The sequence below is a fragment of the Vombatus ursinus genome, unplaced genomic scaffold (assembly GCF_900497805.2).
Source record: "Vombatus ursinus unplaced genomic scaffold, bare-nosed wombat genome assembly UNPS02010284.1, whole genome shotgun sequence".
NCBI classification, from domain to species: domain Eukaryota; kingdom Metazoa; phylum Chordata; class Mammalia; order Diprotodontia; family Vombatidae; genus Vombatus; species Vombatus ursinus.
Genome location: NW_020950062.1, coordinates 4,225,881 through 4,248,982, shown reverse-complemented (window position 1 = coordinate 4,248,982; position 23,102 = coordinate 4,225,881). Strand labels below are relative to the sequence as shown.

The 23,102-nt window shown below is 39.7% G+C and overlaps 1 protein-coding gene across 2 annotated transcripts in view; it reads left to right on the top strand.

The window, feature by feature from the left end:
• COL14A1 (collagen type XIV alpha 1 chain) overlaps window positions 1-23,102 on the top strand; it is a 250,358-nt gene that overhangs the window by 115,669 nt on the left and 111,587 nt on the right. For both annotated transcript variants that reach the window (XM_027854062.1, XM_027854061.1), the window contains exons 19-24: window positions 6,594-6,656; window positions 9,155-9,306; window positions 15,696-15,825; window positions 18,852-18,974; window positions 19,144-19,293; window positions 20,508-20,624. In XM_027854062.1, coding sequence (XP_027709863.1) covers window positions 6,594-6,656; window positions 9,155-9,306; window positions 15,696-15,825; window positions 18,852-18,974; window positions 19,144-19,293; window positions 20,508-20,624 — 735 coding nt within the window. The remainder of the gene's footprint in view (window positions 1-6,593; window positions 6,657-9,154; window positions 9,307-15,695; window positions 15,826-18,851; window positions 18,975-19,143; window positions 19,294-20,507; window positions 20,625-23,102) is intronic.

Sequence of the window (23,102 nt, the reverse complement as noted above, 5' to 3'; positions counted from 1 at the left end):
AGGCTTCACGTCATACTTTAATAAGGTACAGAGGGTGCACAGACAAACAGGCACAGAACAGAGACAAGCAGTACAAGGATGGTTACAGCGGCAAGATGCCCTGGGGATGGGGATGAGATGGTAGAGGGAGACAGGTAGTGAGGGGAAGAAAATGAAAAGAAAATAAATAAAAAGAAAATGAAAAGGGGGAAATGACTCATGTAACCTTGGATTAGAGTGGAGAAGGTAAACATGATTCTAGATTAGGAGTGGCAGGGAATGAGTGTCTCTAGGACAAGGGGACAAGGGACTCAAGGAGAGAGAAAAGCACAAAGTTAAACTGGTTAACTATAAGGTCAAATGTTTGAAGAAAAGCGAAAGAAATGGAATGGAATAAGCATTTATCAGATGCTTACTAAGTCTAGGCACTGTGCTAAGCACTTTAAAATATCTCATTTGATCCTCACAACAACCCTGTGAGGTAAGTGCTATTATTATTTCCACTTTACAGTTGAGGAAACTGAGGCAGGTGAAGGTTATGTGATTTGTCCACAGGTATACAGCTAGTAAGTGTCTGGGGCTGGATTTGAACTCAGCTCTTTCTGTCTCCAGGCTAAGCACTCTATCCACAGTGCCAAAAGTGAAATGAGAACACGGGAAAGCAAGGATTGGAGCAATTGGAGATTACAGTCAATCATTTTTTGCTGTTGTTCAGTCATTTTCAGTCAAGTGCAACTCTTTGTGACTCCATTTGGGGTTTTCTTGGCAAAGATACCGGAGTGTTTTGCCATTTCCTTCTCTAGCTCACTTTACAGATGAGGAAACTCAGGCAAACAAGGTTAAGTGACTGGGGGTGGCGGGAAGGGAAGTCACACAGCTAATAAGTGTCTAAGGCCAGATTTGAACTTCAGATGAGTTTTCCTGACTTCAGTCCCTCTGCTCTATCTACTGTACCACCAAGCTGCCCCAATAATAAGCATCAATAAACATCTATTAAGCAGCACTTATTATATGCAAGACACCGTGTTAGGTGCTAGGGATATGACTAACAAGAAGGAAACAGTCCTTACTCACAAAGAGCTTATGTGCTAATAGGGAAATGCCAGCCACGGTGGCAGAGTTCAAGGGCTCAGCACAGGATGGGCTCAACTACAGGATGCCCAAGGTTCCTTTCAATTCTCACATTCTCTGAAATTCTGGAACTGGATGTATTGGTTGAGTTTATGGACATGGTATAGTTGAAAGAGGCCTGGGTTTTGGAATCAGAAGACCCGGCTTCCAATCCCATCTCCTCCTCTCCTTGCTTGTTTGGCCTTGGACAGTTCAATCTCTTTGGATCTCCATTTCCTCATCTCTAAAATGAAGGAGTTGGACCAAGTGATTTCTGAGATCTCTTCCAGTTCTAAATTTATGATACTATGACAAGATAATCTCTTCCAGCTGTAATATTTTATGAATTTGGGGCTGGATGATGTCTATAGCCCCTCCCTTCCATCTCTAACGCCTGTCACTCTCTGATCCTTTCCAATCATAGCACACAAGCATCTGGTGATTCTGTTCACACACTAGGAGAGCCCTGGATGCAGTAAGAGATCTCTAACCTTGAGCACTCAAGCACATCTTTCCAATGGATCCTTTTCACTGGTTGGGATGAGGACTGGTTGGGATTATAGAAACTTCAAGATAACAGACCTACCAATCCTGCTTCTTCCTATGCTATAAGACAAATTTGCTGTTGTTGTTCAGGCATGTCTAACTCTTCATGACCCTTTTTGCAGTTTTCTTGGCAAAGATACTCGAACGGTTTGTCATTTCCTTTTCCAGCTCATTTTCCAGATAAGGAAACTGAGGCAAACAGGGTTAAGTGACTTGCCCAGGGTCACATATCAAATAAGTATCTGAGACTGGATTTGAACTGAGGTCTTTGTGACTCCGTGCCCAGCCCCCTTTCTACTATTCCACCTCAGCACCTGCATAATAATCCTACTGAGGGACTAGAAATTCCCCCAAATTCTTTTAGAATAGAATGAAATCTAATATAAGAAAAGCTCTCAATTTAGACTCTGGCCATTGCTAACAGTTCACTTTAGTGGAAAGAGCACTAGATCGGGCTGAAAGTAACAAGACCTGAATTCTAGTCCCAGGTCTGCCCTTGGGCAAGTTCCTTCTCTCAGTGAGTCACCATTTCCTCTCTCTCTATATATATGTAAGGGGGCTGAATTAAAAAATCCCTTTGGGTTCTATCATTTAAAATTCTCTGTAGTTGATTTTGGGGGGAGGGGGAGGCCTCACTGTGCTATAGCTGAGTCAAAAGGTACGTGTTCTTTTAGTGACTTTATGAAAAGAGTTCCACATTGCTTTCCAGGGATGGCTAGATGAGTCCGTAGCTCCACCAACAATACATAAATGTGCCTGTTTCCCCACAGCTCCTCCAACAATCACCATTTTCCACTTTTTGTCACCTTTATCAATCTCCTGAATGTGAGGGGAACCTCAAGTTGCTTTAATTTGCTCTTATCTAATTATTGGCCATTTGGAACATTTTTTTTTCACTCACATATCTTAGTCTGCTTCCTTTGAAAATGACATGTGCGTATATACACACCTACTCATAAACAAAACAGTGCTTTCCTTCCCAAACTACCTTGCATTTAATTACTTTGTACATACTTGTATTTATTCACTTGATGTTTTTGCTGGATATAGTGATATAGATACTTGTTTCTCCCATTAAAATGTAGGATTCTTATAAGAGGAAATTTTTTCATTTTTTGTACTTGTGTCCCCAGTGCCTCGGCGGTGCCTGGCACATAGTAGATGATGAATAAATGTTTATTGATTGGTTGCTCTAAGTCAGATAAAACTAGTAAAGAGTTTCTCCTTGCCTCTTCTTAGTACTGATCATTCCCTGATTTGGGGTGGAGGGAGAAAGAGGAAATGGTTCATGTTATTGAATTATCAGGCCCTGATACAGATAAGCTGTATCTGTCATACTTTCCTATTCTGTGGAGCTGGCAGCAGAACTGAGCTTCTGGGAAAAAAGAGAGACCCAACCCAGGCTAAGGCTCTAGTCTACGACATACAGGGAGGACTAGAAACGCTGCATCAGTGTGTGTGTGTGTCATGGACTCATCAGTCACCTAGTCAAAGAACCTATTGCATTCAAGTCCTCTGCAACTATCCAAGTTTCAGAAGGATAATAAATATATCAGAATGCACTTTTTTGAGTAATAGACATTTCAAATACTTTCCTGCCAGTTGAATTTTTTTTTATAAAGGTAAATAAATTCTATAAACCTATATGACCTCCAGCATGAACCTAGCCCATCGACTTCATTGTTCTTCCCAGCCCTCATCCCCTCCAACCTCCAAAATTTCCCTTCCCTTGAAAAGAGTTCTGTTTTTAATACAATGCAACTTTTTAAAAAGGAGGGATTCAAATGACCATTTTATTTTTAGGAAAAGGGAAATTTGAAAGATTTCCTCCCCCCCCAAAAAAATCCCTCAAGCTTTCCTTGAAGAAATAGTCTTATCTATCCTTTGAATTTTGCCACCTCAGAAGAATGAAATACATTTTCTCTAACCTAGATAGAGAACTTAGAAGGGAATGCCCTACACAATACAAAAAACAAACAAACAAAACCAGGCAAAGCTCACTGCCTAATAGAGTGTGAGAACTAGGCACTAGAGGAGAGTAAGTATGAGGGCATTTCTATAGCATCTACTATGTGCCAGGTATGCGTGTGTGTGTGAGGGTGGTCAGGGGAAAGAAATCAAACAATTAGAGGGGAGATATCAAATAGCTGCTGCTGTTCAGTTGTTTTCATTTGTGTCTGACTCTTTGTGACCCCATTTGGGGGTTTCTTGGCAAAGATACTGGAGTGATTTGCCCTTTCCTTCTCCAACTTATTTTAAGATGAGGTAAATGAGGCAAACAGGGTTAAGTGATTTCCCCAGAGACACACAGCTAGTAAGTGTCTGTGGCCATGTTTGAACTCATGCCTTCCTGATTCCAGGCCCAGCACTCTAGTGGGGATTCCTTGAGTATATGGGTTGGATTAGATAACCAATGAGGTTCCTTCCTACTCTCAGATTTTGTAATTTCAGATCATTTAGTCCAGTGGATAGAGTGCCCAGACATTTGTACCCTGGAGACAAAAGAAAATCGTGATGAAAAAATGTGGGCACACAAATGTAAATGTTTGCTTACCTTTCCCTTGTGTGTAAGCACCACACATATACACCCACACTTCACACTTGGTAGCCTGCGAAGGACTGCTAGCCTTCCCTCGCGCACAGATGTGGGACTTTGGAACTTCTATTGCTGTTACTTTCATCAGTACTGGGGGAGAAAGGGGGTGGGACTGGCAGCTCTGGCTATATTTGGGAAGAGAGGAAGAGAAACCAGCACCAGCTCTAGAGACTGGTATATGCACATAGGAATTTGCACAAACCTTGGTAGCCATCTCAAAGCATTTAAAGGGTTCCCATATAAAAGAAGCCGCAGACTTGTTCTAATGCCTAGCCCTGGAAAGCCAAACTAGAAACAAGGCGTAGAAGCTGCAGAGGCAGATTTGGGCTCAACGTGAGGGGAAAACAACCTAACAATGAGGGCTCTCCGCAAGCAGAATGTGGTCGTGGGTGGCTTGTAGGCTGGGTGTTCAAGCAGAGGCTGTTAGGTTGGTGGAGTAGAGGGAATTCTTGCGAAGGTGTAGATTGGACAAATGGCAACAGATGTTCTTTGTGGGGGAGTGCAACTCCTGTACATAACGCTGCCACTCAGTTACCACCAGCCTTTGAAACACGTCCAGGTCTGTGGTTTCTGCAAAGCCAAAGCTGACTCCCCAGCTCAGGAGCACAGGTTAAGTCTGTCTGTGAAAGCATGGCCCTCAGGCCCATGCCAGCCCTCAAAAGTATGGAGGACGGGGCTTTCAAGCAGAGACCAAGGAGCCCGAGGCAGTGCCTGGGGTATTGCCGAGCATGCTTAACCCTAAATGAGTTCACACTTGCACCTGTAGCAATTCAGGTGGTACCAGGCTGGGGTGATGGAAGGGGAGTGAGGGTGAGGTGTGCTTGCCACTGCAGAGAGAGCAAGACAATGAGACAAACACCTGGAGTGGGAGTGCAGTGCCTACTCTCTGCCCTGCATACATACTTGCCTGAGGCTAAAGAGCTGTCCAGCTAGTGCAGCTAGAATGTGATTGGTGCATGTTAATCCAGGAGCCCTGGCACCAAATATGCTCAGCCTGTCTCCTCCTGGCTGAGTCTTCTCTGGCCCTGGACCACCTACAACAGTTCAAAGTCTGTTCTGGAAGGGCACAACCCATTAGCTTCCCTGCCTACCTACCTTTAAAATAAACTTGGGTCTACGTAAGGCCAAAGCCTGCTCCCTGGGGCAGGAGCGCAGGGGTCCCTGAATGCATGCCACCCGTCAAAAGTATAGAGAAGGGGCAGCTAGGTGGCACAGTGGATAGAGCACCGGCTCTAGAGTCAGGAGAACAGGAGTTCAGATCCGATCTCACTAGCTGTGTGACTCTGGGCAAGTCACTTAACCCCAAATGCCTCATTTAAAAAAAAAAAGTATAGAGGAAAGGGCTTTTAGGCAGACCTCAAGGAGCAGGAGAGGTGTCTGGGACATTACCTGGGACAGTGCCAGGATGAAAGGACCTGAGAGGGACATCGGGACCCCAGGGTCTGCCCTATGCACTACTCCAGGCCCAGCATACTCAATTGAGGCTAAAGAGCTGTCTCAGGGGTCCAGAGTGTGACTGATGCCTGTCAAATCCAGAAGCCCTTGCTCTAGGGACACAGCCTTTCTCCTCCTGGTTGAGCCTCTTCCAGTCCTGGATTATCACCCCACCAAGGACTCCAGCTTGAGGTCCACCTCCCCAGTAAGCCTTACTGGACCCTGCAGCCTACATCATCAGTCTCTTCTAACCTACTCCCCATCTTCTCTGCACCTTTCAGAGACAGCCTTAAAAATCAACCCACATGTACTTTCTGTTCGCTTTACAATTTTTTCTTTCTTCTATCTTCTTTCTTTCTTTTCTTCTTCTAAATAAATCTTTCTTCTAAGCACAGGGAGTACAGTGAAAGTGAAACAGTCCCTACCCTCAAGGAGCTTATATTCTAATATATGCATAAGTAGGTATATACAAGATACAAACAAAGTAGATGCTATACAAGATAATTTTTAAAGAAGGGGTGTGTGTGGGGAGGGCAGAAACAGGAAAGACCTCTCTCAGAAGGTAACTGTTTGAGCTGAATCTTGAAGGAAGCCAGGGATTCCAAGAGACAGAGGAGAGGAAAGAGACAGCATTCCAGGCAGGGGGGACAGCCAGTGCAAAGGCATGGAGATGGGAAATGGAACGTCATTCGTGAACAGCAAGCAAGCCTAGAGATGAGTAATATGAAGGGAAGGAGGCATGATGTGAAGAGTTTTACATATGAAACAAAGAGAACTTAATGTTTCATCCTAGAGGTAATAGGGAACCACTGGAGGCTATAGACTATTTTGAAGTAGTGAGATGATATCATATTTTGGTGAGCTAGTACCACTTCAAAACAATGGTTTTCCATTTTGAGAAATTCTAACAAGTAATTTCTGTTTTCAGTTGACGCTCCTTCAACAGTACCTACTGTCACTACTATACCTCCTACTGGCCCAGTAACTTCAGGTGAGGATAAATAAATGCCGCCTCTCCCCACCCCCTCCACCAAGAATTTGATTAGAAGCTGTATCATATTTAGTGACTTTTTTTTAATTAGGAAAAGTAGATTGTTTCTCATGTACATCTCGAAAGCAGTCTCTTGACTCTCTCACCCTGGATGTTTCTCTTCTGGACTACTTTCTCTTCTGGTTACTTTTCTTTAGCTCTTATGACTCTCACATTCCACTATAATGTCTATGAGAGCATCATTCTCTACTAGGCTTAGCTGCCTCTTTCTTGATGCCTTCTTTCTCTCTGTGACCTTGCATCATATAGATATTCCTTGAACGGTGTTTGGGAAAAGATGACATATTTTAATTTAGATGCCAGAATATTGTGGCCTAGTGGAAAGAGAACCATTCTGGGAGCAAGGAGTCCTGTGTTTTATGGACCATCGACTATCTGTATGATATTAAACATATCATTTAACCTACATGCCTCAGATTACTCATCAGTAAAATGGAAATAATAATAGCTAATATTTGTATAACACTTACTATATACCAAGCACTGTGTATCTTAATGGATCCTTACAACAACCCTGGAGGTAGGTGCTATTATTATCCCAATTTTGCAGATAAGGAAATTGAGGTAAATAGATTAAATGAACCTCTGAGGCTAGATTTGAATTTAGGTCTTCCTGACTCCTGGCTTGGTGCTCTATCCACTGCATCACTAATCTAATCTATTTTATAGAGAGAAGATTATGTGAATTACAGTAATCACTTTAACAAGTAAAAAGTGATATATGAATGAAAGATTTTCTAATCTCAAAAACCTTGGGAAAATTGCCAGTTGCTCTGTGTTAGGAACTGTGAGAGCTACAAAAGAAGTGCAAGACAAGGTCCCTGCAAAGAAGGAGGAAAAGGAATCCATATAGGAAACACACACACACACACATACACACACACACAGTCCTATAAGTAGGAGGAAAAGCAGAATATCACAATGTCGTGGAAACAGAGAGAGGAAAAAGTATCAAGAAAAAGCATATGGACAATAATATCACTTTGGAGAAAAGTCAAAGAAGATAAAGTCTAAGACTTCTGGATTTGACTAAGAGGAAACTGTTGGTGATGTGGTGATGGAAATCAGATTATAAAGGGAATGAGCAATGAGGAAATGGAAGCAGTGGATTTAGAGCCCTCACTTGACAAGCTTGACATCAAAGGGAAGGAGAATAGGAAAATTATTAGAAGGAATGGAGAAATATAGGTGTATAAGAAAGCAGAACATGGAAACAGAGAGGTATATGATCTTCTAGATGGGGGTGACAGGGTAATACTTCATTAAGATCATCTGGCATTTAAAACAAGTATAAGGAAGGTGATGAGGTTGGGGTAGTGTGTAGATAGAATTGGGATGCACGTTAGAATTGAGATATCATATTATACACTCACATACATAAAAAGGCAGATTTAGGTCTGATTCTCCATGTACCAAATGGAGTGGTGGTATGAAGTGCTTAGGAGGACTAGCACCCTGGAAGTGAGGGTTTGCCAAGCCCCTTTCAGGGCTGCTCATCCACCTTTGCTGTCCACCTGGCACTCAACTCTCACCTGTGGCTCCAAGAAGCTGTAGCCCAAGTAGTAGCCATACCCCAGACAAGCTAAACCAGGTTGAGGGTAATGGACAAGGGTAATGGCAAATCAGAGGGATGTCTACCCCAAGCATTTGAAGACTTTCTTCAACAGAATGGACAGATGAGAACAGTTTGTTCCAATAGCCATGAAGGCAGCTGAAGCAGGATGGAGCACTTAGAACTTGGTCAGGCACTGGAAGATGCCAAGGTCATCCACTGCATCCTGGGCCATCACCAGTCATCCTTACTTGTCCTGCCACTGGAGTTTGATGACTCAGGAAGAGAAAGTGAGGCTGATGACTGTGCAACCCTGCCTCACTTAAATCCAGTTTACACACAAATCAAGACATCACCCTTGATTTCATCAGTCCTCTTGGAAAATGAAGGACAAACAACAGAATTCAAAAAAATCCATAAACATTCAAATGCCTGCTGTGAAGAAATGGTAGGCTCTGTGCTAGTGGAGATACAAAGTCAAAAGTGACATAGGCCCTGTCCGTGAGGACATTGTCTCAGGGGAAATCCTTCTGCACATTAATTTCTGTCATCCAAGAATTAATTCTCTTAGAGCTGGAAAGATTGGAAGAGTTTATTGAGTTAATATCTTTAGTGCTTACCCAGAAACGACAGAATCTAAATGTTCTTGGGTTTACCTTGAAGACAAAACTACTTTCAATTTTTTTTCCCTGAAAATTGTTTCATGTTCCCCTCTAAGCCACAAACAGGAGAATTATAGAGGACCCAGAGCTGTATTACTTTTCCTCCTTCATGTTTGCTGGGGTAGAGTTGTGGTTACTAAAATCCATCTCCTCTAAGGACTGGGCACCTCTTTGGAGGCATCATCCATTAAGAGTTCTTTAACTCTCAATTATGTTTGTTTTAGTTTTCCGAACAGGAATCAGAAACCTGGTTGTAGATGATGAATCTACTTCCAGCCTTCGGGTAAAATGGGACATTTCAGACAACAGAGTGGAGCAGTTCAGGGTGACCTATCTAACTGCTAAAGGGGACCATGCTGAAGAAGTGATAGGAACGGTCTGTATGATTTTAAGCTTCCTAGAAACTCTGAAGAGTTTTCTAACTAACACAGTGCTAACAAAGGAGACCCATTCTTGGAGATTAATATCCTTGGTTAATAACAACTTCACTCTTAGTTTCCTTGATGGTTGTAAGCATTTTGTTTTCCCCAGTTTCTAACTTTGCTTCAAGGCTGCTTTCATTGTCTTGCTCTGCTTCTTAGGGCTTAGTTAACAATGGTTTGCATGCTAAAGTAATACAAGAACAAATGTATAACAAATGGCAGTAATGGTAATTATATTTAAACTTACTTATTTTTCTCCTCCACCAAAGTTCTTGGAAAAGAAGAAAGCATAGAGACCTGCTTTGGTGTATTCAATAGATAGATATGGTCTTGAAAGGAAGCTATAAAATTTCATTTTATTATCATATTTTCTCTGACATTTTATTCTTTGTACTTGCATTCCCAGTGCCTAGCAAAACAACTGGCACACAATAGGTGACTAATAAATGCTTGTTGATTGAATCTATTATAAGTCTAAGCCCGTCTTAGTTGTCTTGGTTTCTTATTAATTTTCAACTTTATGCCCTTCCTGAATAATTGACTCTTTCCCCTCTATCCAATGACTTGTAACAAAAACTTTAATGCTTTAGGAGAGGTTGTTGTTTAAAGGGACTCAGTTGTAAAATGTACAGTCATTTCATTAATATCAGTATCTTCTAATGCATATGTTTTACAAATTTGAAGATAGTAGATTTAAGCTTTGGGGTCCAAAGATTCTGATTTTATTTTCATAGGTGGGGATATTTAGTGCACTAATTCACACAAGCCATTCATCTGCAATTTAAAGTCTAAGAGTTGCCTGGGAGTACAAAGTTACGTGACTTTCCCAGGACCAGACATCTAGTGTTGGAGATAGACCTGGAGCTCACATCTTCCTGATGCCAAAGCCAAGTATATATCAAGGCCAGATCCCCTGCACCACTCTGACTCACAGAGACTGGACCAAAAAATACTGAGTTTTCTTAAAATGCAGTACACATATGTTTCCTTTTTATGAGAGGGCCAAGTTGGGCACAAGAATCCTAAGTCAAAGGATCATAGTCTTCCTGGATCTTTTTTTAATTAAAATTTTTTTTCTTAGCATTTTACCAAATCTTATTATGCTTTTAAACTTATTGGAATTCAACAGGGTTCCCAGTCATTTACATAACTTTTATAGCAATAAGATATTTTTTCTCAATAGCACTGAATATTTTTCCTTTAGCCTTTCCAATCTGCAATTTTTCCATTTTCTTCATTTTCCCCTCTCTAGAAAATCCATAGAGAATGTCCACAGAATTGCTTTCCATCAAGAATCATGTTATTGTTTCCTACCAACTGATCCTCCCTCCATTCCCTTTTATTTACAGAAGCTTGGGTAGAAAATGGCCTTTGCTATCTCATCATCAAAATAATAAGAGAATGAACCCCATTCATTCAAGTAGTTTCCTTCAGAATATACACCTGACAGAATGTAGAGATTAGCAGAAAATAGTTGAGTAAAGTTAGCCTGACTTAACAACAGTCCAGAATTTCTTCAATTCTCTCCCTAAATGCTCTTAGAAGAAAAGTCTGTGGAAACTCCAAGCATATTGAATTGGTTAGGTAACACAAGTTTATCCCTGTAATAAATTCAACATAACTTATAAATATTAATAGGAAATGAAAACTGAAATGATTATAAAATGACAGATGCAGATATTTTATTTCTGATCATTACTCTGTATCTCTATACCATATATGTGTGTATGTATATATGTGTGTGTGTCACACTCAGACACACACTCTATAATTTTACACTTACAAAGGAGTACTTAAAAAAAGTTTTGCTGCTTTTCTCTCCCATTCTAACGAACTTCTTACTGGGATTCTCAATGAATTCTCCGGGGAAGTTTGGACAAAGTGGCAATTGAGGAGAAAGGCAAATTCAGTCATTTATTTTTGAATGACTTTTGAGGAAGAGGGAAGATCCATTATTAACTATGGGTGTGTATCCCTTCAAACAAACAAACAAACAAATAAACCCTTTTGTAAGGAAATCCAGATTTACTTACCTGACCAAAAGAGAGTAAACTCTTCTTTGCAGAAGTATTCTTGACTTTTGAAAAGATTCCTTTCTAATGAATTCCTTTGAGTTAGGGAGCTTTCTTGTGCATTTCAAATGGGAGGTGATTTGTTAACATTTTTTACAAGTTACTTTCCAGGAATAGATGTAAAAATTCCAGAAATGTGCTACAAAAAGTGAGGCATGCTTATATTTAGATTAAAAACAAACAAACAAAAAAAAACAAATTGGATATATGCTAGAATCTTTGCGTGATACTCATGAAGTGTGTTGAAATGCCACTTAGAGAGAACAGAGATTCTCTTCTGTAAGGCTGTACAGCAAGGATAGCATTGGGGTCTCATTTAGGCAGCTAGGTGGAGCAGTCAATTGAACGCTGGACCTGAATTTAAGAAAGACTTGAATTCAAATATGACCTTGTTATCGTTTAGTCATTTCACTCGTGGCTGACTCTTCATGACACCATTCGGGTTTTTCTTGGCAAGAATACTGAAGTGGTTTGCCATTTCCTTCTTCAGTTCACTTTACAGATGAGGAACTGAGGCAAACAGGGTTAAGTGACTTGCTCAGAAGGGTCACGCAGCTAGTAAAGTGTCTGAGGCAGGATTTGAACTCAGGAAGATGAGTTTTCCTGATTCCAAGTCCAAGGCTCTATCCACTGTGCCACATAGATACCCCCAAAATACGACCTTAGACACTTACTAGCCGTGTGACCCTGCATAAGTCACAAAACCTCTGTTTGCTTTAGTTTCCTCAACTGTAAAATCTCAATAGTAACAGCATCTACCTCCCAGGGCTATTGTGAGGAGGCATTGTGGGTAGACTTTGTATAAATGCTTATTCCATTTTCCCCTTTATTTAGGACAGAGCATAACAATAATGCAAAAGAGAAAAGTTCAGAGCAACTTAAAATGACATTCTGACTTTTGATCTTCTTTTACTCTTAAGACAATAAAAATAGGATCGTCAATCTATTTCTGGAAGGCTCTGCTGATATGCAGCTATTAGGTAGTAGAATTGGACTTGGAACTCAAACTCTGAGACTCCAAGTTCCACACACATCTTTGATTTTAATCATTGTGGCTACTACCTCTGATGATCAACTAGTCAATCAACAAGCATTTATCACTTACTGGATGCCAGAGGCAATGTGCTAACCCATCCATGACTGGCAATCCTGGGGCCAATTTTGTCTGGGTTCTCCTAGAGGTCTGTAAATGTCAAAATTTAGGAGTGCATGTCTGTGGCACTATTATGTAGACTTTGACATGTGTAAAAGAAAGGTAATTACACTTACACTATGCCACTCTTGTAAGAGAAACTGCAAATGTGAAGTGTTTAGAAACACACATTTACAAATATTGGATGTCACTACTAAAGGTTTCTAATATAAACCGTTTGAGATCTTGGAGGGAAAACCCAATTAAATACAGATTATTAAGTACCCCTGTGTGTGCAAAATTGGGCAAGGCTTTGAGTGGAGCCCCCCAAAAGAGGTATTTTCTTGGTCTCCAGGATCTTATATGATAGCTGGGGAAGACCACCAAATAACTCAATGGAGTACAAGGAAAGAGATGATGAAGGACCAGATGTCATCTTTGTAGCCATTAGTACTCAGAGATGCCTAAGAGTTGAAACTAGTTCAGTCTTGAGCAGCATCAGTTATTTTTACAGCATCGCATTACTCAACTCTATGGAGATTTGGATGAGAGCCACCAATAGATTGTTTCTTTTCTGTTGGCAGGGGATTGTAGTCTCATATTTATTTAGAATTAAAGTTCCATGAGCTCCAAATTTCTCTATAACTTGAATATCAAAACTCACAATGGTGACCTGAGTGCAGAATTCATAAGATCATAAATTTAGAGCTGGAAGTGACATCAAAAGCTATAATTATATAAATAAGGAATCTGAGGCACAATTTAGTTAAGTTAGTTTGTGGTATGATTTGAATTCATATATTCCTGACTCAGAGTCCAGTGTTTTACCTGTGTCAATCAATAAAAAAAAATCACTTAAAATTTTTTTTTGAATATTAGAAGATTTGGAATAAAATTCCTTCATGCTGGAGTTCTCTTTCAGAAAATATCATGATATATTGGGCTCAATTCACTCCCCATTTGAAAATGAGAATCTTCTTGTGGGATCTGCCCAGAAACAATAGTGTTGTTCAGTTGGGTCTGATTCTTTGTGACCATTTGGGGTTTTCTTGCCAAAGATACTTGTGGTTTGCCATTTCCAGTTCATTTTACAGAGGAGGAAACTGAGGCAAATGGGATCAAGTGACTTGCCCAGGGCTGCACAGCTAATAAGTGTCTGAGGCTGGATTTGAACTCAGGAGGATGAGTCTTCCTGACTCAAGGTCCAGTGTTCTATTTACTACACCACCTTTTCTGGCCAGCTTATCTGGCAAGACAATCAATCACTAAGGAAGAGACACTTAGGGACATTCCATGGAGGAAATTTAAATGTTACTCTTTGGTGTGTAGCTGAGGTAAAGTAATTTGTGAGTTATAAAACCTAAGAAAAGCTTCTTCAACACATTGCAAGTGACAACTAAATGAGGCAGAAAACGCCCTGACAGTCTTTCAGTAGTCCAGGTGCTAAGGATAATAGCTTCCAGTTGTGAATTTTGATAGGTTCCAAGGTGAAATGGTTCTCAGTTTCAGAGATATAACATAATGGATCATGCAATGACCTTAATTTCTGGTACATCAACTTGGGTGGATTGTTTGAAAATTAACTTAAAAGAATTCCCTCATTAGCAGGGAGGGAGAGAGAGAGAGAGACAAAGAGACAGAGAAACAGACAGAGACAGAGAGACAAAGAGAAATGGAGACAGAAACAGAAGGTTGAAAGGAATTGTCTTAAAGAAACTATATCAAATGAGTAATACAAATTGGGCCAAACCAAAACCTTTCCATTTTCTATGTTTGAGGCCAAATTAGTCTAAGGATGAAGCAATTAAACATCCTTACTACAGTTTCCTAAAGGCTCTGACCAAGTGTTCTCTTTGCCTCTAGTACTTTACTTCCAAGTCCCAAATTAATTATAGCCATGGGCATTTTCTCTGTGCCTTCCTAAAGAGGGGCACATAATTGACTCCCCAAACCAATATAAAGTCACCCAAGTTAGACTTCCTTTTATTATATTTTTTTTTTAAAAAAAGCAACGTATTGTTTTGAAGGCTTGACCAAATCCAAGCTACGTTCACTTCAGGGTTCAACTAAAGGCTTTCTAGGGTTTAGTTCATGATTTATTGGTTTCCTCTCATCCAAAGGCAGAGCAACTGAGCCAAATCCCATAGTTACGCCTGCTGGCTTTTTACCCTGGCCCTTCCTTTGAGGAGCAACTCCAGCTGTCTCTGGCCTTTGACTCCCTTAACCCTTTACAGGCAAAATTGGCAGCCCAGCATCTTTACCAAAAATGATTTGTTTTCTTGACTGATCAGGTGGTATGCAGGAGAATTACCACAGAAAAGACCAGAAGAACTTATTGTGGGATTAGCATTGAGAGAATATTTGGGAGATCAGAATTTACTTACAGTGATGCTTGTAGAACCTGCAGCTTTTACTTCCCTTCTATGAGTACCTAACACCTCAACCAACTTTCTTTTTGGAGCTCCTTAGAGAGACAGGGAGGTGGTGCTTGTTATCTAGGAAACACCCTCCTGAGTTATAAAAGCTTCAGTATACTTCAGTATATAAAAGCTTCACCTGTATACTTCCTTTTTTATTTTTTTTTGGTAGTTGCTGTCTCAGAAGATTTACATGGGGTGTGTAGTGCTCTAGTTTTCAGCTAATACCTGCCAATTTGTGATTTAAACAAGCAAATCTTGGGATTGGGTTATAGCTGAGGGGATAACAAAATAATGAAAGACTGAATTTTCAAGGGACTACTTATACTGAGTCACAAAGATAGCAGGCTGATGTTGTGAACTGACCTCCCCAAGAGCCACAAACACCTGCTTTTCATACAGAACATTAGTCATTTGGATCTGGATGATTTCCAAAGGTTTGGGATAGAGAGAGAAGAATATTATTCAGTACAACTCATCGGAGTCCCAGATTTAAACCTTCTGTATTAATGGTTGGAATCAAAAGGTGCCCATGAGGGTGAGATGCAGACAGAAAATCTGTCTCATACTTTCCCCTTTTTATTTTCTCTCCTCTCCCTCCATTTCTCCCTCAGCCCTCAATTCTGATTATGTCAAGAGCCTAAGAGGCTCTGCTTATATTGAAATATTAGGAAGAAAAGTCCAGGAGATTTATAAATGTGGGGCTTTGATTTTCAATCTAGGTTATGGTGCCAGGAAAACAGAACCAACTTCTTCTCAAGCCTCTGCTTTCAGATACTGAATACAAAGTCACTGTGACTCCCATTTACTCTGATGGAGAAGGGGTCAGTGTGTCAGCCCCTGGAAAAACCTGTGAGTATAAACCCCCTTTCCCTGGATAACAGTATGATTGAAATTTTATTATTTTCATAAATGAAAATTTTTATTATTTTTCAGGAGCATATTATTTATGCTCCTGAGAAACAGTTAGGTACATTCTGATATCTGTGCTATGATGTTAGCATTAAGTAGATGGTAGTATGAACCTGAGGTTTCCACTCAACACCATACATTCAGTCTGGGAATGTGTAGATTTCTCTGGTGAATCAGTTAAAAATTCAGCTCGTCCAAATTGGCAAAGATAACAAAAGACATAAATAGTCAATGTTAGAGGTGCTGTGGGAAGAAAGGTACTCTACTACACTATTGGTGGAGTTATAAATTGATCCAGCCATTTTGGAGAGCAGTTTGGAATTCTGTGAGGCAGCTGATCCTATCCTTGATCCAAAGATCCTAATCCTGGGCATATAGAACAAGGAAGTAGCAAGCACTCTTTTGTGTTAGCAAATAAGTGGAAACAAAATAAGTGCCCCTCCATTGGTGAATGACTGAAAGAAATAGCGGCTTATGAATGTAATGAATAATTACTGTGCCATAAGGAGTGGTGAATATGTGGAATTAAGAGAAACTTGAGGAGACTTATATGAACTGATGCAGAGTGAAGTAAGTGAACCCAAGGAAACAACATACTTAATGACTCCAGTAATGTAAATTAAAAGAACCCCAAATGAAGGCAGATGCAGTTTAATGGTGGTGACCAATTTGGTCCACAGAGAACATCTGAGGACATGTACCTCCTTCATTTCACTGGGGAGGTTGGAGACTCTGAGGGTGGAATGTTGCATCTACTTCCAGGACATTATCACTATATTGCTTGATTTTGCTTACCTGTATTTTTTTTCAGATGTTTATAAGGGAAAGCTCTCTGGGGAGTAGAAGGTGGGGCAAGGGGAGAAAACAAGCTAAATCTGGAAATAACTATGATGTAAAACCAAAATTAATCAATAAAACTTAAAGCAAAAAGCAAAAGAGGAAGAAAGGAAAGAAAGAAGAAGGGAAGGAAGGATGGGAGGAAGAAAGGAAGGAAGGATGGGAGGAAGAAAGGAAGGAAGGATGGAAGGAAGAAAGTAAGGAAGAGAGAGAAGGATAGGATAGGAAAGAAGAGAGAATAAAAAGAAAAGACGAAGGGAGGGTAGAAGGAAGAGAGTGAGGGAGTATTCAAAGAAGGAAGAAAGGGAGAGAAGAGATAGAAGGAAGATAGAATGAAGGAAGGAAAGAAGGAAGGGAGGGAGGATGGAAGGAAGGAAGGAAAGGGAGAAGGAAGGAAAGAAAGGAGGGAGGGAGAAAATCCAGCTGTTCATATTCTACTTGGCTTACAAAATTTGCAGTGGCTCTTCCATTTAATAGTACTATCATTTCCCTTTCCTCCTGTTCTGCTAATTTCCAGTGCTGTTCAATGGCTAAGAAAATGTAAATGGAATGACAGAAAATACAATGCCCCACAAAAAAGCATATTACATTTTAGAACTGCTGCCCAATTTATTTTAGATTCAAGACAGATGAATCAGTTTCTAGTTCCATGGGATTTGGTTGTGTTGAGTCTTACTTAGGTCAGTTCCATTTCCTTAGTTACATGACCTGACTTAACATTTTGACCATACTGAGATATTGTTATGACTCAAGACAAATGAGAACACAGAATCACAGAATTATATAACATCACAGAAGCCAGTCTGCTCCTGAACTGGATTCCCATCTATGGCATACCCAACAAGTGGTCAAACCACTTTCTTCTGAAAACCTCTAGTGAGGGAGAATCCCACCATCTCTCAAAATAGCCCATTTTACTTTGGGATCCTTGAATTGTTTGAAAATTTTTCTTTATATCAAGCTGAAATCTACCTCTCTATAATTTCAACCCATCATTACTAGTTTTGCCCACTCAGACCAAGCATAGCAATTCTGTTATTCATTACATGTAACAGTTTTTTAAATACTTGCAGACAGTGAACATGTTCTTTTGGCTGAATGTCTCCGGTTCCTTAATCAAGCAATTTTGAGGCAGGGGACAGAACACAGTGTTTTCAGAGAGCACTGTTACCCTGATTTTACCAGTGTCCCCTGCTTCTTGTCTCAGCTCCCTTACCTTATATTCAATTTATTTTAAAAGCCAAATAGACCCAATTTTAAGACTAAGCATCACTATTAGTATTTCTGTTGTATCATAGATGGTATGGCTCTATTATCTTCTCAGATTTTTAGAGCACTTTCTCTGAATCTCTCTTTTGTCTCTATCACACTCTACTTTGTACCATAAGACAAAGTTAGTAGACTATATCATCCTTGAGGGCAAAAGACTATAGGGTTTCTTTTAATCATTGTACACTTAGCACTCAACATAGTGCCTTTCACATAGTAGATACTCAATATCTGTTTACTAATTGAATTGGGTCAAGCCCCATTACAAAACAAAGGAATAACAGACTGTCCACTACATCTTTATAGAATAAAAAGATACCTAAGCATCTATTGATGGCTATTTTTTTTCAAGCAGTATTCACCACAATCAAATTTCAACCCAATGAATGTCAACAGTTATTCTGAGTTTGTTGCAATGAGCTTTGACTTGTATCAGCTGAACTATAGGAGGAGAATATGGGGGGGGTCTCTGATCAATTTGATGAGTGTATAGGGTGAAAGCATCTCCCTATGAAGGGTTTGGACATTACTATTAATATTTTATCAAAAGCATTAAAGCTATTTTAGTAATTCTTAAGGATTACTGAGAATCCCCAAAGCTCTCCTCAAGATGAATTGTTTAGGAGCTGCTTCTTGGTACCTACTGAAGAATGGGTTTCACTGATGGGGGCTTCTGTCAAAATGGTATCTTGGACTCTTAGGAGGATAAGCTACTACAAGGAGGAGTTCTTTTGTACTGACCTATAAAAAGAGGGCTCTTTTTTGACATTTCCCTTTCCTACCTTTAACTTCTCTGTTTAACAGCTACACAAGAAGAATAGATGAGTACAATACTTTACCAATATTTTTCTCCATTTTAGTGCCACTCTCTGGTCCCCGAAATTTACGTGTCTCAGATGAATGGTATAACAGATTGAGAATTACTTGGGATCCCCCATCTTCACCACCAAAGGGCTACAGGATTGTTTATAAACCCATTAGTAGTAAGTGCATTTTTAAAGATCAATTTGCTTTGCTCCATTTTTTTTTCAGATAACTATTTGATCTTGTCATTGTGTATGAAAGTAACATTGCCTCCTTGGGTAAGTTTCAAGTGATTTTCTTTTCTGCCAACTCCTTTATTACTAAAGTTCATTTTCTCTGTTCCTTCAGCTCCTGGCCAAGCATTAGAGACATTTGTGGGGAATGATATTAACACCATTCTGATTCGAAATCTTGTCAGTGGAACAGAATACAACGTGAAAGTGTTTGCCTCTTATCCTTCTGGCTTCAGTGATGCTTTGACAAGCGATTTGAAGACTTGTAAGTCTCATATTCTGCTGGTTTCAGTCTTCAGACATGACTTTGCAAATTGGTTTCCACCATAATCCTACCTTTTGGTTCATTGATTAATTATTCTTTTACAAATGGTTTTTTCTTTTTCTTTTTTGGACCTAGATCTTTTATAGAAAATAATATTAACATCCAGAACCTCATTAGTGAAACAGGGTACAGCCTATCTAGTGTTTGTTATACTTTTGTAAGGCAGGAAAGTAGTTCATATTTGGCATTGATAGAGAAGATTGACATTACATGAAACAGGTGGATGTGATAAAAGCTTATAGAAAAAAAATTTTGCTTTAATTTTTCAAATGAGGCAAAATTTCCCAAATTCTTTGACAGAGTCTACTGTCAGGCAGGAATAAGCCCTAGTCAAAATTATGCCATAGGGAGATTTGTTCTGCCTTTAAGCTGTCCACCAAATGAACTTGATTCACTTAAGCTTATCTTCTCTAGTAGGGGGTCTTATACTGTCCCCAAATTTGGGAGTTGTCATTGCCATGAACTCCCAACTATCTCCCTCCTCTCCCTCTGAATACACAGAAATCAATTAATACCTATAAAATTGATGAAGTGTATTTAAATATTCATCGTTGCCATGAAATAAATTTTATATTCCCTATTCATTAAATAAAACAGACCAAACTTCTGTGATGTCACTCCCAAATCCCAAAACTAATTTCATTAGTTAGCTCTTTTATGCTTTTAGTTTAATTTAAAATAATTTGCTTGTTAATATGCTTTTTATTTGACTCCTTTTTGGCCTTCAATTAAGATTTTGGGTGGATCATTGTCCTCAAATATAGAGAGCATCAAGGAGGAATGAGTGATTAAAAGTGTCAAAGGCTGCCCAGAAGTCAAGGAGGATGAGGGTTGAGAAAAGGCCATTGGATTTGGTAACTAAGAGCTCATTGGTAACTTTGGAGAGAGCAATTTCAATGGAATGAGTTTTTCTTTGATACCTTTGTTGATATTTGTATTTTATTTGTTCATTACTGTACCATAGTACTCTTCTGTTCCTTAGAGTATGGAATGCAGGAGCATTTCAGATATTATCTTATTTTGAATTTAATTCCAGAATTGTTTTTGGAACCCTAAACCTAACCCTAAAAATTTCATTCTGTATACAAATAGGACACTATAAAAGAGGACATTTCCCACAGAATGAAGATACTAATATTTCCATTTCATTCTAGTGTTCTTGGGAGTGACAGATCTTGAAGCAGACAGAATTCAGACAAATAGTTTGTGTGTCAAGTGGAAGCTTCACAATCATGCCACTGCTTACAGGGTCGCCATAGAGAATCGCAGAGGTAAGATGATGGCTTTGACAGGTGCTTTCCAATCACCTCCTTGGTGCTCATTATTGTCCTTGGTACTGTGGGGAGCAGGGGGGTAGGATAGAAAGATACACAGGACACAGTCACAGCTCACCCTGATGTAGTTCTGGGAGGTAGATTCTATTATTATATTCATTTTACCTGTGAATACACTGAAGCTCAGATAGGTTAATTGACTTACCCATGGTCACACAACTAGTAAGTGTCTAAAACAGGATCTGAGCCCGGGTCTTTTGGACACCTAGTCTAGCACTCTGTCCATGGGGCCATGTGGCTTCTCAGCAAGCTCCTACTCAGGGAGACCAGAATAACATACAATAAGATGTACTTGGGTTTACACCCCATCTGGCTGTCTGCATTTTAGTTTTATATTTTTCTTGGCATCACTCGGTGTAAGGATATCCCTTCCCTTTTTTATTAGTTCAAGTAACTACCTGCATATGGGATACGTGAGCTCATTTTCTCATGGGGGTTGTAGCTTTCAAGTAAACATAAGGTTTGTTTATTTTCTTTGCTCAATCATTCTTAGAATCAATCTCCTTTTCTAAGGGACTAAAAACTTCTTGTACAGAAAAAGGAGTTTGTTATTATTAACATGATTAAGCAGAATAACAATGTCCTCTTCATTTAGTGTTTTGTAATTAAAACATTCATCTGATCCTAACAATAATATGAAGGTGGCATTGAAAGTAGTATTAGCCCCAATTTACAGATGAGGGAACTGAGGCTAAAGTGAAATAACTTGTCCAAGATCACAGAAATAGTAACTGAGTGGGTTGAGATTTGAGGCCAGGGGATCTGATTCCATGATTAATGTTCTTTTTACTATATCACATTTGTTTAAAGTCTGCAGAGATTTCACTGAGGTACCAACAGAGTGAAAGAAACTGTTTTAAAGGACTTCCTATCAAATTAGTGGATAAGCAGAAGGGGCTCTTCTCTCATTACCAATTGAAAGAATATTGTGATGGACATTCATAGTAAATAACAATACCAAGATGAAACATAAGTGTGTGTGTGTACGTATATACACACATATACATATGCATACACACATACATGCATATATGTAGTTGTCATTCAGTCATTTCAGTCATGTCCAACTGGTTGTGACCCCATTTGGGATTTTCTTGGCAAAGATACTAGAATGGTTTGCTGTGTCCTTTTCCAGCTCATTTTTACAGATGAAGAAATGAAGGCAAATAGGGCTAAATGACTTGCCCAGGGTCACACAGCTAGTAAATGTCTAAGGTCAGATTTGAATTCAGGTGTTCCTGACTCCAGGCCCGGTGCTGTATCCACACTGTACCACTTAACTGCCTATATGTATATACCCACATACACAGGAGTGCACACACACATGTATTTGTGTGTATATGTATATATATAATATATAGTGTATACATATACATTATATGTAAGTATATAATATATATATATACTCTTCAGTATTTAAAAGGTAAAAATGAAGGGAAATTGATTTATGTAGACAGTCTCCACCTTTAAAAAAGTTATACAAAATGGTTCAAAAGATGAATGAAACTAACTGTACAAATACAATCAGTCAAATCTACAAGTACAAATCTCCTAGAAAGTTAGCTTATTTGTTGTACTACGTAATCAATGAACAGATAGCATGAATCTGGAAGCCTGAAACAAATAAGCTGTTTGTGAAGCCAAGATCTCTGCTGGCAGGAACCTGAGCCCACACTTCCTTCTTATCTGGGAGTTACCCCAACTTGTATTTCCTCAGCATAATGGGGGAGCAGCCAGAAATGTCTTCAGCGGATCCCAGGCTGAACGAGAATGAACAAAAAGTACTGTTCATTTTCTCATTAACATTTAATACACTAAAAGATTTTGTGATTCAATTAGGCCACAGCTCATTCACTCTGAAGCCCATTTCTTCATTATTGTTGCTAATCAACTCACTGGCAACCATTGCTTATCAGTAGCTTCAAGATAAAAGGGGAAATGTATATTTGGACCTTTTGTGAGGGGAGCAGAGGTCAGATTGGGTGACTAGCTTTCAGATAGGATGTTTTCATTGTCTTATTAACTCCACCCTTGAAAGTCTTCAGATGCCAGGAGCCTATTCTTCCACAGGAAGCTAACACAGGATTACCAGCTGTTTAGAAGCAATAACATCAGTCACCACCACTGAGAATGTTTACAGTAGGAAGACATGCAGTGATCCCTTGGCCCATCCTGGGCTATGGGAGATCCCTTTGGGCCTCACTTTGCTCAAGCCTCTATTGCAATTCCATCTCTAGCCATCCCACCACATGAGCACCAACACCCCTCCTGCTCCCACTTTTTCCCAGCTTCTCAGTTTCCCAATCCCCTTAATGTGCTGTTATCTCTCATTAGAATGTAAACCCCTTGGGGGCAGGGACTTCTTGCTTCTTTTTATGTATGTCCCCAGTCTTCAGCATGTCTGGCCCCATAGTA